At 33.9% G+C, this 21,240-nt stretch overlaps 1 protein-coding gene across 20 annotated transcripts in view; it reads right to left on the bottom strand.

Moving 5' to 3' along the window:
* The window catches only part of EPHA6 (EPH receptor A6), an 872,069-nt gene that overhangs the window by 427,276 nt on the left and 423,553 nt on the right, over positions 1-21,240 (bottom strand). For all 20 annotated transcript variants that reach the window (XR_005383133.1, XM_038582514.1, XM_038582517.1 and 17 more), the window contains one exon: positions 13,876-14,211. Coding sequence is in view for 19 of the 20 variants with exons in the window: in XM_038582514.1 (XP_038438442.1) it covers positions 13,876-14,211 (336 nt within the window). In the remaining variant the exon portion in view is untranslated. The remainder of the gene's footprint in view (positions 1-13,875; positions 14,212-21,240) is intronic.

The following is a 21,240-nucleotide window of genomic DNA, read 5'->3' as shown; positions in this document are numbered from 1 at the left end:
TATTGGCCAAATTTATGGTATGGTAACTTTTCCCATATTCTGCTTATGACACTTCTCACACCTTGACAAACTATAATGAGTTTAAAAGTCAAATGAAGGCAGGTGTCCTCATTCCCTCCTCTGAGACTGTGAGGCATCACAGTGAGGAAAATGAAAATTGTGGAAGCAGAATATGAAATTAAAGTCAAAATTAAATTAACAATAAGAGAAATAAAATTTTGGAACATTTGTAGAAAACAGTTTAGGGAAAGATACCGAGTTCTAGATCATAGCATAAGAATGTGGACTTCTGCCTTAAAATTCATTATAACTTTTTTTAAAGATTTTATTTATTATTTATTCATGAGAGACAGAGAGAGACAGAGAGAGAGAGAGGCAGAGACACAGGCAGAGGGAGAAGCAGGCTCCATGCAGGGAGCCTGATGCCGTATTTGATCCCGGGTCTCCAAGATCACACCCTGGGCCAAAGGCGGCGCTAAATCGCTGAGCCACCTGGGCTGCCCAAAATTCATTAGAACTTTATCGAATTCTTCATGAGTGAAGAAAGAGCATATACCGAGGATATGTCATAAGAAAAGTTCTCTTAGAAGGTTAATGCAATTTATTTACATTTTGCATTTCATTTATCATTATGAATTTTTTAATTGAGAAACTTAGGAAAAAATTCTATATTAGCAATTTATTTAAAAAGTTTTATTTCCAACACAGAAATATGTTTTCACATTATTTATATCTAATATTTACATTTAAAATATCAATAAATTATATGGCATTATACTTGCAAGACAATAGTCTTATAGCTTTATTAAATCATTTACAACCTAAGGTAATACTGTTTATAAAGATTTGAACATGAAACTCTAAGACTTTTTTTCCCCAAGATTTTGTTTAAATTTGGCATAATCCTTTTATTTTAATAAGCTACATTTAAAGTTGTAATTACTTAAGTATGTCAAAATGTGTTATATGTTTTTAGCGTGGCCATGTTTGTTTCAGCTTAGTCATATAAAACAAGACTCAAGCACCCTGCAATATTTCACCATGAAATTGAATATTGTTGATTCTACAAAAGTAAACTTTAAAAAAAGGATAATTTTTACAAACACTTTCATGTTTTAAGGTTCAGTGTTGAAAATGTTAAGATTTTAAGCTGTAACAGTGAATTTAAACTCATTGCTTATCATAGTAGCTGCACTCTATTTAGTTTTTTATGTTCTTTGGAGATACCATTACTGTGCCAGAATGACATCGTGGTAGTATCCAATTTTGAAAAGGCATCTTGATGATTCTATCACTTTCATTTTCCTTTTCGAGAGGAGTCTTCTCTGGAGCCTAACATTGCCTACTGGTGATATAAGAGAAAGGCCCTCAGATTACCTTGACAATGCATTCAAGAGGACCTTCTTGAAGAGTCCTTAATCTGATATACTGTCACTTCTCCTGTGGCTTCTTTAAGATTTGTGACCATAAATGCATAAAACTTCTCTGTCTCCTAGACATACAGAATTAGAGAACAGTAGAAGCAGTTGGGTTGGGGATGATAAGCTTGCAAATGAAATAAGTAGGGATGATCCAACTGGAATTTTCTTTCTTTCTTTTTTTCTTTTTTTTAAAGATTTTATTTATTTAATCATGACAGATCCACAGAGAGAGAGGGAGAGAGGCACAGGCACAGGCAGAGGGTGAAGCAGGCTCCATCCAGGGAGCCCGACATGGGACTTGATCCTGGGTCTCCAGGATCTGACCCTGGGCTGAAGGCAGCGCTAAACCACTAAGCAACTGGGCTGCCCTCAACTGGAATTTTCTATAGATGGTTTTCCCACTATGGTGACCTCCCATCTCTTGAAGTACGATTTATTTTTTTTCTATTTTCTTCTTAAATAGGTTAACAGGCAGAAGAAAACTTTGGTAAAATACATGGGAAACCATGTGAAAGAGTCAGTAAAATACCAGAGGATTGGAAATCTTTCTTAGAAATCTTTGAAATGGGATAAAATAACATTTATTTATAATATAAAATTAAAAATACATATATTTATTTATATAATGTTTATATGTGCATCCTGTCTGATGACTTACAGTTGAAGTCTACAGTCTCTTGAGATTCTTTAAGGCACATGAAAATTGTCACCTTGTAGGATAAGTGTAAAACTAATATGACATGGCAGCAGAAAGGTTAATAAAATTCAGATGGTGGAAAATATTTTAGGAAACAATTTTGTGTGTCAGTTATAGTTTAAATTTAAATATATAATTAAGTAGCATTTGAAATAGAGTTTAATTGTTCTGCTCTTAATACAAGTATCTCACATTTTGTAAAACAGCTAAATGAAAATAGCAGTTGAATCTTTTAAATATTCAAAACTATTCAACACATCAAATGTTTCTTCTGATAAAAATAGAATGAGGAATCTACTCCCAATTTTTAGAGGAGTCTGAATGTGCAATTCATATCTGCAACTGACCAACACACTTACCTTTATGAAAAGTAATTTAAACACTTTAAAATACAATATTATGATAGGACATAACTATCAAATAAACTTATCAAAATATAATCTAAACTCAGAGATAGAAAATAGTCAATCATGCACTATTTGTATAAAGAAGCCTTGAAATAGGAAGCGAAATAGAGAGCTCTTTAATTCACATGAGCATTTTAAAGTAAAAGGTGATACATATCTTAGAGCAGAGGAGTTAAATAAGTTTTTTAAAGGCAAAATGAAATGGAATGAAAAGTACACTTCTATTCACATATAGATATTCACATATAGATAATATTTACCATCCTTGCCATATTATTTACTGGCTTTAAAGAATGATTACTTAAGGAATATGTAAGTTGGATTACAATTTAAAAAGATGAATATACACAATTCAAATCACATCATAATTGTTTTGAGGAAAAAATACCTTTCCATCTTAGGGTACACCTTGGAAATGATCAGCATAACAATATAGAGCAGGGCATCCCCGGTGGTGCAGCAGTTGAGCGCTGCCTGCAGCCCAGGGTGTGATCCTGGAGACCCGGGATCGAGTCCCACATCAGGCTCCCTGCATGGGACCTGCTTCTCCCTCTGCCTGTGTCTCTGCCTCTCTCTCTCTCTCTCTCTCTGTTTCTCATGAATGAATGAATAAATAAATAAATAAATAAATAAATAAATAAATAAATAAATAAATCTTAAAAAAATAATTTAAAACAATATAGAGCAAAGCATAAAGGTATCATAGTTATGGAGTCTCACCTTAGGTCTATTAGAATGTCAAAATAATTAGAAGAGTATTGGGTACATTACAGAACTTTCAATTATTTTAATCTTTCATTAACGGAAAGCTTTTCTCAGTGCCTAACAGAACAAATGTGTGGTCAAACAACTAGGGCTCTCTTTCATAAAACTAGACAAGTGAAATGGCACCATTCATTCCTGTCATAGCACTACTTAATCATTTATTACTTTATGCATATTTTAAGGACCTGTCTTCCAAGTAGTATTTCAGGCACTCAGTCCTTGAAAATGTATATTGAATCAGATATCACAGAGTCTTCCTTTACTCAGGCAAGCCCTCACTTCTAAATCAGAGAATGAAAGGCTGAGTGTAGGCTGCTCCACATGGGCACATGGGGCTCAAACACTCAAGCATGCATCTTGTTTTCACCACCTGGCATACAGCATAGTCCACTGAGTATACTTGTTTGCGGACTAATGCGTATCAGTAAACGGGAAAAACAATGACATTATTACTTTGTAAAATGTTCTCAGGGCTTGCTTCATGAATGTCTGACTTACCCATCAGCCCTGTTCTCTCCCCTCAGTTGGGATTTGAATGCTCAGCTACTGCCATCTTGAAATTCTTAACAATTTTATCTTTGAAGTTGTGTTTTGTAAGTGAAGTGTGAGGGGGCAATGAGCATGCACGGGGAGCTTGGAGCCCTGGCTTCAGGCAAGGTCCAGCCTCTAGCTACCATTCCACATCTCCAAGTTGTGTTTTCCTGGCCAGATCCCCCTGTTCCTGTCAGATAGTCTTCCAATTCCTGCCTCACCTCTTCATTGCTGACACCCTCCTACTGGGTTAGGGGACTATGTTGACCACTGAGGAGGCAGGATTACATTGCTGGGTTGTGTCCTGTGCCCAGTGGGGGTCTGGACATGTGCACAGGCAGGATATAGCGTAAGGCACCAGCTATGTGGAAAGCTATGTGTGTATGTATGTGCGTGTGTTGGCTGTGTTCTGAAGAGGTCACATCTTACTGGGGCTAAGTTCCTCACCCACCCCATGCAGGGAGCTTTTGGGAAGGTGATTTAAAGACCTCAGGGATTCTTCCTTCCACTTGGGCATTGGGGGTGTCTTCTTCTCCTTAAAAGAATCCCTGTGCAGAGGGAGTGCCCACTTACTGGGCTGGCTCAGTGCCTGGTGAGACCCCTCTCTCTCCTCCCACTCTTTGTGAATATGGCTTACATGTGTCTGTTCTGGTACACTTGAGATGCCTTTAGGGAATGTGATAGGGAAGGAGGGACTACAGGAAAGAATTCTGTGATTTTGATGATCCTGCAGAGGAGTTAAGTGTTTTTCTATTTGTATTTAAAGGTGGCATTGAGCAATATAAAAATGAATGGTAAAGTTTATGCTAATAATTTGAAATTGCATTTTTGTTGTTATTTATAAGGACATTAAATGGCAATTAAAAAGCACCATGACAAGTTGAGAGAGAAGTTGCAGGAGGATAAGGCTTTATATTTTAGTACCTTTAATGACCCCTTTCTCCTGCTTTTTGAACAAAGGGTCCTGCAGTTTCACTTTTCACTGGGCATCACAAATTATGTAGCTGGAACTGACTGTTTAGAATCCAAACCAAATAGAAAAGTGCCAAGGAATACATGGAAGAAAAGAAAAAGCTATTTAATCTAAAGATTCTATATGGAATTTCAGCCTGATTAAAAGGTTGGCAACTTGTTTTTAATCTTTATAAATTAAAGTATTTTAAGCATTAAGATATTTCATATTTTCAATAATGATCAGGATAATTTGTCAACCTTGAAAATCTTTTAGTTTCAATACTACACATTAACACTCTTTCAATCTTTTATAAATTTAAAACAAAGGAGGCATTGGGAAAAAATATTTTTAAAAACCTCATACAAATCAGCTATCCAAATCACCCAGGTTGTTTTGTAGGCAGAGTTTAGTTGATGATATTAAATTGGCTTCCATCTCCAAACAAAGAACTGTATTGGAAATGAGCAAGTAATTGGCTAGACATATGCCTACCATAAAGTAGAGCCTTATATCCTATGGCAGATACAGATTATGCACCATATAATCATATGCATTTATCTTCACTGCTACCACATTCATTTTTTGAAGGATTTAGAATATTTTACTAAACAATCTTCCACCACTACTAATCAATTTGTATTAACAAATGCCATTAACCTTGTTAATGCAGTAGTAGAGGCATTACAATACCAATAAGATCTTATTACTTTATACTAAAGAAAATACCTAGTTATCTTTCCTGCAAAATGTGGAAATGAGAATTCCTCAGAGAAACAACTGATAACTCTAAGAGCCAACTGCTTAAAATGAAGTTTAGGATTAAACAGCAATGTATGATCACCAAGAAAAACCATGACTACTATTAAAGGATGGGTTAGTGTTGATTAAAATCTTTTGCTGAAAATTCTGTAAGCACAGTACCAGAGGATTTAGTGAGCATGAAATTTAGTATGTGCTAAAGAAAATATACGCAATAATATTTTCTTGTTACTTTCTAGACAAATGCCTGCTTAAATTTAAGACTTTGCCCTTTTTATTCCCTCTGCCTGGAATCATCTTTTATATATTCACAGGTTTTCTCCTCAACTCATGATCTGCTCAAGTCTTAGGTTATCCAGAGAGGTAGTTTTGGCTTTCCCCATGTAAAAATGCTTGCTTCGTTATCTTCCAAATCTACTCTATTTAGTTCTTCATCATGGAACATATCACTACTTGCCATTAGAATATAATATCCACAAAGGCAAGGGGGCACTTAGCTGGTTTTGGTTTGTTTTTCCTCCTGTAATTGCTATACCTCTAGTACACAGAACAGTTCTCAGCACACAGTAAATGTTCAATAAATATTTCTGAATGAATTAATAGATAAATAAATGAATGAAAGATAATGCAAACCATCCCCCATTTCTGTGACACAAGTCAATGGCGATTTATGAAGTTACAGACAAAGTAGATTGAGAGTATTCTTAGTCAAAACACATCATCTTTGCTCTCAAGAAGCTCACATATTGGTTTGAAAAGCAAAATATTACAAAATATATGGCTATGGCTCAGTGAGATAGAAACATGTGTGCTATGAAACATACTGACTGGGAGTACTTTAATTTCTGCACTTGTTGACTGAGGACTATCCTCACCAGATTAACTATTCAAGTCTAAGGGCCTTTTCTAGACCATTCATTTACTCAAAAGATGCATGCCACAAAAAGACACGAGACTTGGAAGCAATTTGACATTTCTCAGGAGTATAAAAGTTTGCAATCCTCCGGACTCTATTATAATTTACCACTTGACTGGACCATAAAGTTACTTAGCTATGATTAACTATACTGACATTTCAATTATCGTCTAGAAATAAAATATTCAGGGCACTTCCAGAGCAGAAACACTTCCTAAGGGATAAGAGCATTTTATATTTCAATATAAGGCGTTTGTAGTTTTTATTTATTTTTATTTTTTAAAGATTTTATTTATTTATTCATAAGAGACACAGAGAGGCAGAGACACAGGCAGAGGGAGAAGCAGGCTCCCTGTGGGGGGCCCAATGTGGGACTTGATTCCAGGACCCCGGGATCAGGACCTGAGCCCAATCCAAGGCAGACACTCAACCACTGAGCCACCCAGGTACCCCTGTTTGTAGTTTTTAATATGTAATTTTCTTGTGTTTAGGAAATATGAAAAACACAAATAATACAGCATCCCTCTTAAATTATCATTATTGCCTTTAAAAAAAGCTTATTGCTTTGTATTCAGTGTATATTTAGTAAGCATATAAAATTTTTACACTGATTTTTTTTTTCTTACTTGAATAGACTTGTACAGATTTTGGAAAAATAACTATTTGCTGTCAAGAATTTTGACAGGGCTGTGAGAGATATTCAGAGATAAAATAATTTATAATACAGATGTAAAGACAAATGAATGTTTACAGTGTCCCTAATTACCTACTCCAGCAATGTGTAAAAGGTTGGATTTTGAAATAGACTGTATTTCCAAAATGCAGTGAACTGTAAATCAAACAGACATCTCAAGTTTATAAATATATATGAATTCTGTTTATTTAAATCTATTTTCAATGTTAGTTCAATTAATTGCTGATACCTGAGCAAATATATGAAATCTCCAGTCAAAATGTGAGCCTAAGGCAAGACCTATACAGAATAGTCACCCAATGGTAGAAATAGGAGTGTTAAATGTATATTTTAAGAAACCAAAGACTTAGACAATCTGGTTCTGACAGTAATTGCTTTAAAGACCTGTTAGCAAATATCAGCAGAATTGGTTTGTAATTTAGCATTTCTTTCACTTTGAACATAGTCCCTAAAGGTTTTTGCACATGTCAGGATATCTACAAATACAATTTGTTTTAGGTTGACTATCTATAATTAACATTTTCCTTTACTGTCTATGACCTGAATAATTCCTTTAACTGAACTACACACCTTAGTTTTCCTATCATGCACTAAAGAATAAAATAAAATGTTTTCTAGGTATTGCTTTCTAAATGAAACACCTTTAAAAACCATTTAAATAAACTATGAAAATAGAAGATTGCAAAAATAGCTCTGAGGAATTGTAGAAGTCAGTTAATTAAGGTTTATTGCAAAGATCCCTAATTATGAGAGTCATAGTTTTAAATCTATAATCTTATTTATCCAACTGGAATCAGAATAATCAAGGAATGTTTCTCCTAACTACAGCTAAGTGGCTGTAAGTGATTTGGATTTTTTTTTTTAATATTTGTTTAATTGTAAACAGATAGCAAACAACTAAGTCAGGGTTATTTAGAATGGTTTCCCTAATGTTTCTTAAATATGAGAAAATATATACATATTAGTCAACTACATGAAGGAAAATGGCAATTCAATGCAAATGTCCTCTTTATCCTCATGTTCTACACGGTGCACAAAAAAAGTAGTAAAAATATAATACACTTTTCTATACTTACTGGTCTCTAAGTTTATTTCCCTACTCATACAAGTGTCACCTTATGAACAATATTACTTTGCTGATTTTTCCCCCCTATCTGTGGCCCTGATAACATAGCAGCAATTTCTGCTAAATGGATGATTCTCCCACTTGTCTTGGCTATTTTATAGACACTCACTCATTTCTTCAAATTTTAAGTTAAATCTTCAGTTCCTCTCCCAAATTCTGCTATACGTCTGCAATATGTCAACTCTTCAGATGCCTTTCGTATATCAGTCATCAGTACCTAATCCCTCAATTGCTTAACCTCTGCTTGGTTCCTTCTGCTCAGAATTCCTTTCCCCTGTCCCAGTCTCATTTTGCGTACTCATCTCTTAGAATAAAATTTAATTTAAGTGCCAGTTCCTCAGGAAGACTATATTCACCAGACTTACAAAATATATACTCTGAGATCACTTTGCTCTTCTCTTTGGTGGAACTTATCACATACTAATTGTATATTTGTCAAGTTATTTTTTATTATCTGCCTCCACACCAGAGTGTAAGGTCATAAAGGCTCACTCAGCAATGTAGATATGTTGAAAAAATTAAAGGCTTGTGAGCAGCATGTATTACTTCTCCATTTTGGTTTAAAAACAATGAGACATAACCTACAGATAATGAGAAAAATCTTTGACTGTGGACCTCTCAGTCCAACAAAATTGTAATGCGTTACTTACCAGATAACTTTGGAAAGTGACTTTCAAGTTGCTTCAAAGAGATTTTGCAAAGATACCCAAGTGAGATGATGGAAAATGCCTTCCTCAATTTGCAGCAGTAAAACTATTATCTTATTAAGGTTGGCACACATTCTAAGAGCTGAAGTCTGGTTCTGAGAGACTCCAATTACTATAAGCTCCTTTTTTTTTTTTTTCACTCAACACTAGGATATGGTATTAAAAGCAAAACTGATACATGCAGATTGAACTATTTAATACTGCTACCCTTGCTTAAAGTATTTGCATTTTTAAAGATGTGATTCTCTAATGTCAGAATTTCAGGCACAGTGAGACAAGGTCTTCTTAGTGTCTCTCAAAATTGTGACATGGGGATAGTCACTCATACTCATAAGGTGATTGTAATACTTTTTGTATTAGTGCCAGGGAAATGTATGTCACTATTCAATGACTCAGTGCCATCTGTATACAGGAATATTTTTGTTGTGTTTTTAAGTTTTTACTTGAATTCCAGTAGTTAACATAGAGTGTTATATTAGTTTCAGTTGTACAACAATTCCATACATCACCTCATGCTCACCACGAAAACTTTACCCTTTAACTCCCACCACCTATTTATTAAACCATCCCTTCATTGCCCTCCCCTCTCATAATCATCAGTTTGTTCTCTATAGTTAAGAATCTGTTTCTTGGTTTGTTTCTCTTTTTTTTTCCCCTTTGCTCATTTGTCTTTTGTTTCTTACACTGCACTTTGAATGAAATCATATGGTATTTGTCTTTCTCTGATTGACTTATTTTGCTTAGTATAATACACTCTAGCTCCATCCATGTTATTGCAAATGGCACAATTTCATTCTTCCTGATGGCTGAGGAACATCCCATTGTATGTGCACCACGTCTTTATCCATTCATATATAGACACTGGGCTGTTTCCATAGTTCAGCTACTGTAAATAATGTTACTAGAATATAGGGGTGCATGCATGAAACCTTTGTTGTTGTTGTTTCACATGTATCTCTTTGAATCACTGTTTTGTATTCTTTGGGTAAATATCCAGTAGTACCATTGCTGGATCATAGGGCAGCTCTATTTACAACTTTTTGAGGAACCTCCACACTGTTTTTCACAGTGGCTGCACCAGTTTGCATTCCCACCAACAGTGCAAGAGGGTTCTTTTTTCTCTACGTCCTTACCAATACTTGCTAGTTTTCAGTTGATTTTAGCCATTCTGACAGGTGTGAGACGATATCTCATTGTGATTTTGATGTGAATTTCCCTGATGGTAACTGATGGTGAGCATCCTTTCATGTGTCTGTTGGCCATCTGGACGTCTTTGGAGAAATGGCTGTTTACGTATTTTGCCCGGTTTTAATTGGATTATCTGTTTCAAGGGTGTTAGAGTTTAAGTTGATTATATGATTTTGATCCTAACTATTTATCATATATATCATTTGCAAATATCTTCTCCCATTCTTTAGGTTATCTTTTAATTTTGTTGATCATTTCCTTCACTGTGCAGAAGCTTTTTATTTTGACGTAGTCCCAACAGTTTATTTTTGCTTTTGTTTCCCTTGTCTCAGGGGACATAGCTAGAAAAAAGTTGCAATGGCTGATGTGAAAGGGGTTACTGCCTAAGTTCTCTGCTAGGATTTTTATGGTTTCAGATCTCACATTTAGGCTTTTCATTCATTTTGAGTTTACTTTTGTGGATAGTGTAAGAAAGCAGTCCAGTTTCATTCTGCTGCACATTGCTCTCCAGTTTTCCCAACAGTTGAAGAGACTGTCTTTTTCCCATTGGATATTCTTTTCTGTTTGTCGAAGATCAATTGACTATATAGTTGTGGGTTCATTTCTGGATTTTCTATCCTTTTTTATTGCTCTACATGTCAATTTTTGCACCAGTGCCATACTGTTTGAATGACCACAGCTTTGTATTATAACTTGAAGTCCAGAAATGTCATGCCTCCAGCTTTTCTTTTCTTTTTTGAGATTCCTTTGGCTATTCAGGGTCTTTTGTGGTTCCATACATATTTATGGATTGATTGTTCTAGTTCTGTGAAAATTGCTGTTGGTATTTTGATAGGGATTGCATTAAATGTGTAGATTGCTTTGGGTAGTATGGCCATTTTAACAATATTTGTTCTTCTTATCCATGAGCATGGAATGTCTTTCCTTTCCCTTTGGAATCTACAATGTATTTTATCAGTGTTTTATAGTTTTCAGCGTACAGGTCTTTCACCTCTGTAGTTAATTTATTCCTCAGTATCTTATGGTTTTGGTACAATTGTTAACGGGACTGATTCCTTGATTCCTCTTTTAGCTGCTTCATTATTGGTGTATAAAAATGCAACAGATTTCTGTACGTTGATTTTGTATCCTACAACTTTACTGAATTTATCAGTTCTAGCAGCTTTTTTGGTGAAATCTTTTAGGTTTTCTATATAGAATATCATGTCAACTGCAAACAGTGAAAGTCTGACTTCTTAGCTATTCGAATGCCTTTTATTTCTTTTTGCTTTCTGATTGCTGTGGGCTAGATTTTACAGTACTATGTTGAATAAAAGTGCTAACAGTGGACATCCTTGTCTTATTCCTGCTGGTCATAATATTTTATTGATACTGTGGCAGTATTTTAGGCTGAGTTGGGTCTTTTATGTACTTTTCAAATAAAATTTAAGTACATTTAGATTTTTCATACTATTTATATCTAAAACACAGTTAAATTTAGTTAACAATAATTGTTTCTTAATATTCTTCAATAAAGTGAAATTTGCTGGGGAGGACTGCTTAATATTAACATTCCAGAATGTATAGTCTCAATATATGGATACCATATTTTATTTTGTGCCTAATTAACCTTCTGTCTTCAGAGCAATATAGTTTTAATGAATTCTCCCATATTAAAACTGAGAAACAATTTATATTCTGTCCTCTGCTAAGTGGAAAAGTAGACTAAATGAACTCTCTTTTAATCCTAGAAAGGCTGTTCAATGCAATACGTATGAAATTATGTAAACATAGTTACATACATATTTTATTTAAAGTAATAAATTGTTTTTCCCCCAACATAATTATTTATGCCCCATAGTTAAGAATAGTCGTTCTAGGTTGTATATTTTTGGCTCAGTGGCAGCCAAAAGGCCTTAGGCATAATCTGCTAATGCAGAGAGGAATAGAAGATGCTAATCTATTTTATCCTGAAGACATTTGACCAGATTTTGTTCATCTTACGGAAAAGAAGAAAAAATAAAGAGGAAATAGGAATTCCTTTATAAAAGCCATAAAGCAAATTCTACAGTGTGTAACTATTTGCTAAATGAAGAGAAAAATTGCATGGTAAATACAAGATGATGATTGTACAGTACTATTTGACTTTGCTTTATTTATCAGATGCATTTCTGAAGATTATCAGCAAAGTGAATTTATCTGTAGTACTTAAAAAAAAGTATTATTCATTTAAAATATTTTAACAAAATATTAAGGTTTTTCCTGCACATTTTACAGTTTTGGCAACATTTTTAACTTTATATTTTGTAATCATTATAGATTGACAAAAATATGTATAGTGAGGTCCTGTACACTGTTTCAGACTCTCTAGTGTTAACTATTTGCATAACTGTGGCACAAAATCAAGATCAGAAAATTGACATTAGTAAAATCCACTGTGTATGTGTGTGTGTGTGTATATATATAGCTCTATGCAATTGATCACATATGTAGCTTCATGTAACTACCACAACAATCAAGATACATAACTCTATGATCACCACAAGGCTCTCTCTTGTCCTCATGGCCATTTTCCTCTCCCCAAATCCCCAGCTCTGGCCACCACTTCTCTATTCTTCATGTCTATAATTACGTTATTTCAAGAACACTATAGAAGTGAATCACACAATATGCATCTCTTTGAAATTGGCTTTTCAGTCAATGTTAGAGCCCTTAAAGTTCACCCAGTTGTATGTATCAATAATTTGTTCCTTTTTATTGCTGAAAAATGAAACCAACCTTCCTGATACCTTATTCTTGAACTTTTAGTCTCTAGAACTGTGAGAAAATAAATTACTGTTGTGTGAGCCACATACTGTGGCATTTGTTACAGCATAAGAATAGTTTTATTTTTATAAACTTGTCTAATATATATGTGCTCATATACAACTATACTTTCTGCTATAAGACAATCATGTATGTGTCCACATAATTTATGAATGCTTCCCAAATGGAGTTTTAAAAATCTCTGATGCTTTTCCTGTATCATGTACTGCAATAAATTGTGTTACAAGGGACTTAAAGAGAATATATACTAATAAAAATCATAAGGGTATTCGTGCTTAACTATGTTGCAGTAAAAATCTATACTGTTATGAAGGGAACATTTAACTGAAATCAATTGGATTTTTTAAAAAGACAGTTTAACTAACAACTTTTTACAAAGGGTACCTAACAAGAGCATTCGGATACATTTCCGGGTATTTTTTGCTATTTCTTTTCAGAGTGGATCACAGTTAAGCATGTTGGCTGCAGTGTTTTTAGAACACAGATTTGAATTATAATTAACATTAATTCTTACTATTTGTTTTATTTGATATGGAAAAGGAATGGCAAAATAAGTAACTGAATTTCAATTCACTTAGTGACTTCTTTTCAGCAATGTTTTTTTTATATCGAACATTTGTTGGTAATAGGGACTTGTTCAATAAGATGCATTTGTAAAGGATTATATCAAAAGCAATGCATAAGCATTAGAGAGAAGCATTATATCTAAGTAACCTTACTAATAAAAAATAATATGAAAAGTACCTTTCTAGACCTTAGAAACCTGTAAGAACAACAACCAGAAAATCACCTCTTTAGTGTATAGAGAATACAAGTGCACTTCAGTGAATATAGGTCCACCAGGGATATTATGCATCAAAAGCAAATTATGGGTTTGTTTAGAGAGAATGGCAGTGGAACTTACCATCTTGATCCGTGGTCACTGTAATAGCTGTGAATGGCTTTGGAGAAAAACTTAACTCAGAAACTCCATTCATGGCTTCTATTTCAAAGGTGTAATTCACGTGAGACACAAAGTCAAGTACTATCACAGAGTTGTTGATCAGGCCAGAATGTCTTGGGATGAAGCGGAGTCCTCCACCACAGTCCTCACACTGGCTGGTGTCTAAGCCACATTTCTTACAGATCACACTGTATGTGAGATCTTTTCTCCCTCCTGTGTCACTTGGTGGGCTCCACTCCAAAATAAGGGCTGTTTCATTGATGTTAAAAGCCACATTCCTAGGAGCTGAGGGTGGCCCTAGAGAAAAGCAATTAAAAAAACAAATGTACATGTATAGGTCAATGAATTAGAAGGGTGCTAACTTGAAAACTTCATCAATAAACATTTGTCTTGTATGTTGGTTTGAGCCCTTCTGATAGGAACCAAAAAGAAATATGGTTTAAAATATCTGATTATGTCTAGAAAGAAAGGAGTCTTAGGAGTGAAGATGATCTATATCTTAACTTTCTTGTATATGCATATGAATATTAAATATCAAAAGCCAAAGATATGGTAATTATACTTTGAAAACTTGTTTAATGAAATTTATCATAGGCAAAGATTGTTTTAAATTATGTGGTGTTTTTAATTATATTTTAATAATTATATCACCATTTTGAAAATTTGGAAAAAATACCAACATACATATATAAAAACACAGTATGTTTCTTTCTTGCTATTTTTCCATACGGATCACACTGCATAGAGTACTTAATTATCCTTTAACTACTTCAATCTTTTCTTAAAATTGTGTTAATAATCTTTTATACTTATGCAAGTACTTCAAAGCCCAGTTTTGTATCATTTGTTGCATAAACATTAACTGAAGGTCTACCAGGTGTCAGGCACTACATTATGTGTGAAATAATACAGATTCCTTTCTATAAGAGACTATGCTTTTGACAGATTCATCACATAAATATAATAAAATAATACTTTTAAAGATTTTATTTATTTGACACAGAGAGAGAGAGAGCAAGCACAAGCAGAGGGAGAAAGGCAGGATTCCTATTAAGCAGGGTTCAATCCCAGGACCCCAGGACCATGACCTGAGCCAAAAGTAGATGCTTAACCAACGGAGGTACCCAGGTGCCCTACATAAATATAATAAATAACCCCCCTGTCATACACTAAAAGAATTAGTTTTAAGAAATGTAAAATAATTCTTTATATTTCTGCTACCAAGAAAATTTGCTTAGAAGGTGGCATGAAATTATCTGCAACATTATTTCCATAGAAAGAAATTCAAGTTTTGGTATAGGCTGCTTTTGGATCTCAAGATACAGTCCTTCATTCATGAAATAAATATTTATTTTTAAGTGACTACTATGTGTGCCAGATAACCTGGCTAGATTCTGGACTTAATGTGAATGTAACAGACATAATTCTTACTTTGTTATGCACATTTTAGTCGAATGGCAAAACACATACACACATTAAACAAAAGAATAGAATTCAAACTATAATACGTACAACTGCAAAAATTAAAAGGAAAGGATGTGAAATAAACATTATCAGGAGGACCAGGGGAGCCTTGGTGGCTCAGTTGGTTGAGTGTCCAACTCTTGGTTTCAGCTCAGGTCATGATCTCAGGGTCATGGGGTCAAGGCCCGCATCAGGCTCCAGGCTCAGCACAGAATCTACTTGTCCCTCTCCCTCTGCTCCTCCCCCTCCCCACCTCTGTTCATGTGCTCTTCTTTTTTCTCTCTCTCTCTCTCAAAATACATAAATAAAATATTTAAAAACACACACACATTATGAGAAGGACCAATCTGAGAAATGTTCTGAGAAAGCCTTATATAGGTGATGAGGAAGAGGATGTCAGGGAATGAGAAGAGTATTAAGGATAGAAGGTTCTTTAGTCAAGAAAGATCTTAAAATAGTCACGGAACTGGTAGATAATCACTGTGGCTAAAATGCAAAAAAGAAAAAAAAAAGTAAGAAATGAGTTTTAAGGAAGAAAGGGTTGGAAAGTGTAAGACTCCTAGGCTCTTTGGAACGAGTCTGGATGTTTTTTCTTTGTACAACAGGAACAGACTTAGAGATTTATATACGTAGGTAATGTGTTTTTAAAAGAACACTCTGGCTGCAGTGTAGGAAATAGAGTAAGTACAGGGGACTCATTAGTGAGATCTGTTACACGGCGTTAAGAGTAGCCTAACATTACTCATAAATTTACATGACTATGAATTGGGTTTGAGATATTAAGAATTGTTAGTTTATATTTTCCTTTTTCCTTTTGCTGGATCCTGATAACAGCAACCTGATGGGTAGGGACCTGAGCCCTCTGTATGTATATCACCTAAAGTCTGACCTAGAAATGGGATGGTTAGCTTTTCTAAAAGGTTTCTGCATTCTTTGCTTTATCCATTTCATGTTTCAGAGTTACAGAAATGTCTTTCCTCAGAAAGGAAAATATGCAAAGCATTTCAGCTGGAGCACAGGGACACGTGTAGCTTTTTACCTCCAACCTAGACTTATGCCTGGGAGATAAAGATACATTATCATTATCATAGTAAGGTCTTCCTACAGAATGACATATTCATATTGTTGCTCTTTACTCTTACTATAATGGAAAGCATGAATTATTATTCACTTATATTTTCATGAATAGGAAGAATGTTATCAATTATGTTATGGGTGTCTACAAGTATATAACTGTCCGCCTGGAGATACTAAAAAAAAAAAGGCAGACACCCTTCTTACTCAAGGGCCCTCATACCAATTTGCATGACGATTAAATAGCTTTTTAATTGCTGTTAAATTATGCCAGCTAAACTGTGATTTCATGCAAATATTAAGCTGTAATGACATGCAGTGAATCATTTACTAAGATTTAGAACTTGGAACAAAGAGAGACAATTAATTCTAATCCTCAGATTCAACTAAATTATGTGTCACTGGGCTTTTATGAATGTGGCCTGATTGCTTTGTTATCATTTATAAATTATACAAAGATTATATGACATTGGGAAAAAAAAACTTGGCAGCAATAACCCTTTTGGAGACATCTGTATTGAAAACTCTTAGGGAGTTCCTTATGTTGATTTTTTGTTTCTTTAAAGGAAACAAGTAATTCATGAAGAAGAAAAGCAATCTCCACACTTTACTCTCCAGATTGATTTCATAAGAGAAGGGCAATTATTCTGATTTGCACTAGATGTTTTTCAAGTCCATCATATAATAAACCTTACATTAAAACTACAGTTTTATTTCTACTAGTGTATCTAGAAAATATATTTTTAATCTCTTTTTTTTTTTTGCCTCAATTTGGATTCCCCTTTTCCAGTTTTAAAGAATAAAGGAAGCTGTAACAGTAAGTTTATGAAAGCCTGGGAGCACTGCTGTCTTTTCTCTGCCCAGAAAAGCTCTGAGCCCCACCTTCCTCTGAGTAGCTGAGGCCAGGTGGGCTACAGTTTTTATTTTGTCTTATTTCATTTTATGTAAAATGTTTCTAAACAGAACTATATTTCTGAAAATATATCCTGTGGAATATCTATAGTCCCATGAGCTATCACACAAAAAATGAATTTAGTACTGCAATTAAGATTCCTCTGGCTGACTGACACCGAAACAAAAGTAACACAATTTGCTTCTCTTTATTGAATCCAACATTCCCAAATATTTGTTTATAGAAACTTATTTTCCAAGAAGCATCTACAGGAGTCCTAGCATTCCACAGAAGTACTCTTACAGGCTGACACAGATGGAGAACAAACTTATGGATCATATTTCAGTTACCACATCAACTGCTGTAGATTTATATTTCATGATTATAATTGTAGAAATATCTAACTGACAAATAACCGGGGTCCTTTTCATACTGACTCAAGAATGACAATTCACCTACTATATAACTAATTGTGATTGCAGATGCATTTTCTAACCTTAGGAACAAGGAAAATTTGATTCATATGACTGAGACTATCATGTCATAGAAGGCTACTGTTTATACTGTATTTTATCAGTTAAGTTACTACTTGGCAAAAATTTAAGTGTGTGTGTTAATTTAATGACTATCATAAATATCATAGCATAGCTTCCTAATAAAAAGTAAATTTCTTCATATTTATGAGTTTGCAAATGAGAGAAAAATAGTTCTATGTTGATCTAATGCCCAAGTGAACATTTAAAAACTTTGTTGAACCATCTAGAGATATTTAGATAAATGCTTTTGCAATAAGCAAACTGTAAAATCCCTATGTAAAAGGTAAATACATAAGAATAAGTGAAAAAGTACATCTCTAGATTTTACTAATGTACTAAAAATGTAAGTTGTCAGATTTGCATATGGTATACTTTAAAACTCTAAAATTCATCTCATTTTTTGATTTATCACTGTTACCTTTAACTTTTATCTCCAGCCATATTATTAATCTAATGTCCTTCCTATATGACTTTTCAAAAATGTATTTAATAGTGGTAACTGTAAGCAGAACTTTGTATTTTCCTTGTCTAAGCCACTTTGGGCTCAAAGTTTTATTCATAAAATGTTTGTGTATTTGGAAATGGATGATGAGTAATCACAAAAGTGGGGCTTCAACCTCACCAGAAGAAAGATAGATCAGTTTAGTCAGATAAAGGAATGAGGCCCAGGAAAGTACTAGAATTATGTCATGGTCATGCACTATATTAATGGTTGGATGGTATCTAGGTCTTTTTATGTTTAGATTTTTTAACTCTACTACATGTATTCTTCCTATAAATAAAAAAGTCTGGTAAATAAATATTTAAAGTATTTTATAGTGCTTTACTTAGAGAGTATTGTCAAACACAAATTTTCAAAACATACAAGTTAATGAGAAATTTATTGCTTTCCAATGACAGATTCTTTTTAATAATGTTATCTCAAAGCATTTAAAAATAATTTTATACACAGAGGGCAATTGAAAATTAAATCTTCAAAATAAATATTGCTCAAAACACAGCAGCATGTATACTTCAAATCTTTGCATGCCACATACTTTAATTTTCTTCAATATTTTTACAACTCCTTTAGTAACTAAATTAATGCCCAAATTAAGACTTGCTATCCATTAATGTTATCATAGTACTATGGATGATATCTTAGATAATTCTTTTTAGATTCTCCATTATTTCTAAGACTCACAGTTAAATAAAACAAACAAAAATCTAATAGACACTATTCACTTCCAGAATAAAATCTAAACCTCTCAACTTCATAACTATGTTCTATATAACCAGACCTCTTACTACCTTTTGCTGCATCTCAATGCCTTTGTGCATGCTGTTCGTTTATGTCCTTTTGCTCTGTGCAAAATTCTTACTCATCCCTTCATGTTCCACTTTAAGTGTTACCCACTCTGTGATACTTCCCTATTGGTCCTCAGACAGAAAGGAACACTCTTATACCTTATAGGTATGAATTTCTAAAAATACAGCCAACATTTTTGAGTACTCATCTTTTTTTTTCTAAGAAGCGCACATAATATTTCATGTGATGTATTTAATTCAGTTATCATGATAAACCCATAAGGTAGTTATTAATCACCATTTCATAGAAGATTAATAAGCGTACACATTATATTGAATTGTTTGTATACAAGTCTATCCTTGTCTAGATTGATCCCGAGGTAATATATGCCTTAATTAAGGGAACAAATAGAATGCATGGTTTTACGTAATCCTCCAAGAATTATTTTTCAAATAATGCCAATTTTCACAAATATTGGAGAAGCTTGAGGTTATAACCTTTCCAAGAGCCTGGTGTTTCTGGTTAAGGATAGATTCAGATGACTTGAAGAGAATGTTTATATTAAGGTAACTGAGATTAACGAATAAAGATCCATAGCAAGAAGGGTAGTCACCCATCTCTCTACCTATTGGGAAGGAATCTAAAACTTCTCAAAGTACAAAAAAAAAAAAAAAAAAAAAAACAAACAAAAAAACCCACAAAAAACAAAACCAAAACCCCCAAAACAAAACAAAAACAAAACAAAAAAAACACTTCTGTTGACACTTAGAAACCTGAAAAGTAAACATACAGAACATAGATATAATTTTACCTTGGAAAAATCCCAAGAAATGGTTATCAGCTGCCCTCATCAATTCAGAAAAAAATAAATAAATAAACCCATAGAATAACTAACTATAAATTACAGAAATGTATTATAGCTATACAGGTCAAGAGTTATATGGCAAAACCACATGTAGGACAAAAGCATACTAAAATACAAATGAAACAATGAGAAGGCTGACTTTGGATCTTCTGAGTCAAATATTATCCAGTTCCCTATAACCATGAAAAAAAATATGCACACCTACATATAGCCCTTTCTGTGTTTCAGTCAATTATTTTTAATTACTCATTAGAAATAGAGAAATATGAAAAGACTAAGCACAGTTATAATTTGGGAGGGAAAACAAAACAATAAATGAATAGATTAAAGCAAATTAATAACCTTTCTCAGAATGAGTAAAACTGTGGGGATAATAATGAATGCTACTTTTTCCAATTATGGATGCTCCTTGGTAATTGATTTGTTGTGTACAAGTAGGTGATATTGAATGGGACAATACTCTCTGAATTCCAACTGTAGAGGCCTGGCAGTAAGTGGTAACTCAACTCTCCAGCATCAGCAGAATGACCGCTTAATAAGTCTTCCTATAGAAGAACTTCTCCCACATGATTTGGTAAAAGAACCTCCTCCACTGAAATAAAAACTATAGTATTTACATTTAGGAAACTCTAAGAAGCTCAAATGCCATCCTACATCAGTGACCAGTATTAGGGAAACTGAGATTCACTGAATACAGGTATTTATTCCATAATGTAAATAATTTTAAAAATATACACGAGAGACTCCTAACTCTGGGAAATGAACTAGGGGTGGTGGAAGGGGAGGTGGGTGGGGGTGACTGGGTGACAGGTACTGAGGGGGGCACTTGATTCGATGAGCACTATATGTTGGCAAATTGAACACCAATAAAAAATAAATTTATAAAATATATATTTTATATATATTAAAATATATATATACCATTGCAATGCACAAAGTAATATTTAGAGTTATCTTCATAGTAAGACAAGAATATAACACAGTCTTCTAGAAGTAACACGATCCACTTTTGCAACTTCTCCCATTCTGGTGTCTGCAAAATTGTGGTTCCTACATTGTGTTTACAGTAAGCCACCTAACCAATCAGGTGCACATTTGTATTTGAGTTGTAAGATTGAAAAGCAAGGAACCAGAATGGTTTTCCATGCAAAACATACCTAGGAAAGAGAGAAGAAAACTGAGATATGGGGGGCTGGGGAAGAAGAGA

Source organism: Canis lupus, chromosome 33 (assembly GCF_011100685.1).
Source record: "Canis lupus familiaris isolate Mischka breed German Shepherd chromosome 33, alternate assembly UU_Cfam_GSD_1.0, whole genome shotgun sequence".
NCBI classification, from domain to species: domain Eukaryota; kingdom Metazoa; phylum Chordata; class Mammalia; order Carnivora; family Canidae; genus Canis; species Canis lupus.
The sequence above is the reverse complement of the archived record's forward strand: the minus strand, read 5'-3'. Positions and strand labels throughout refer to the sequence as shown.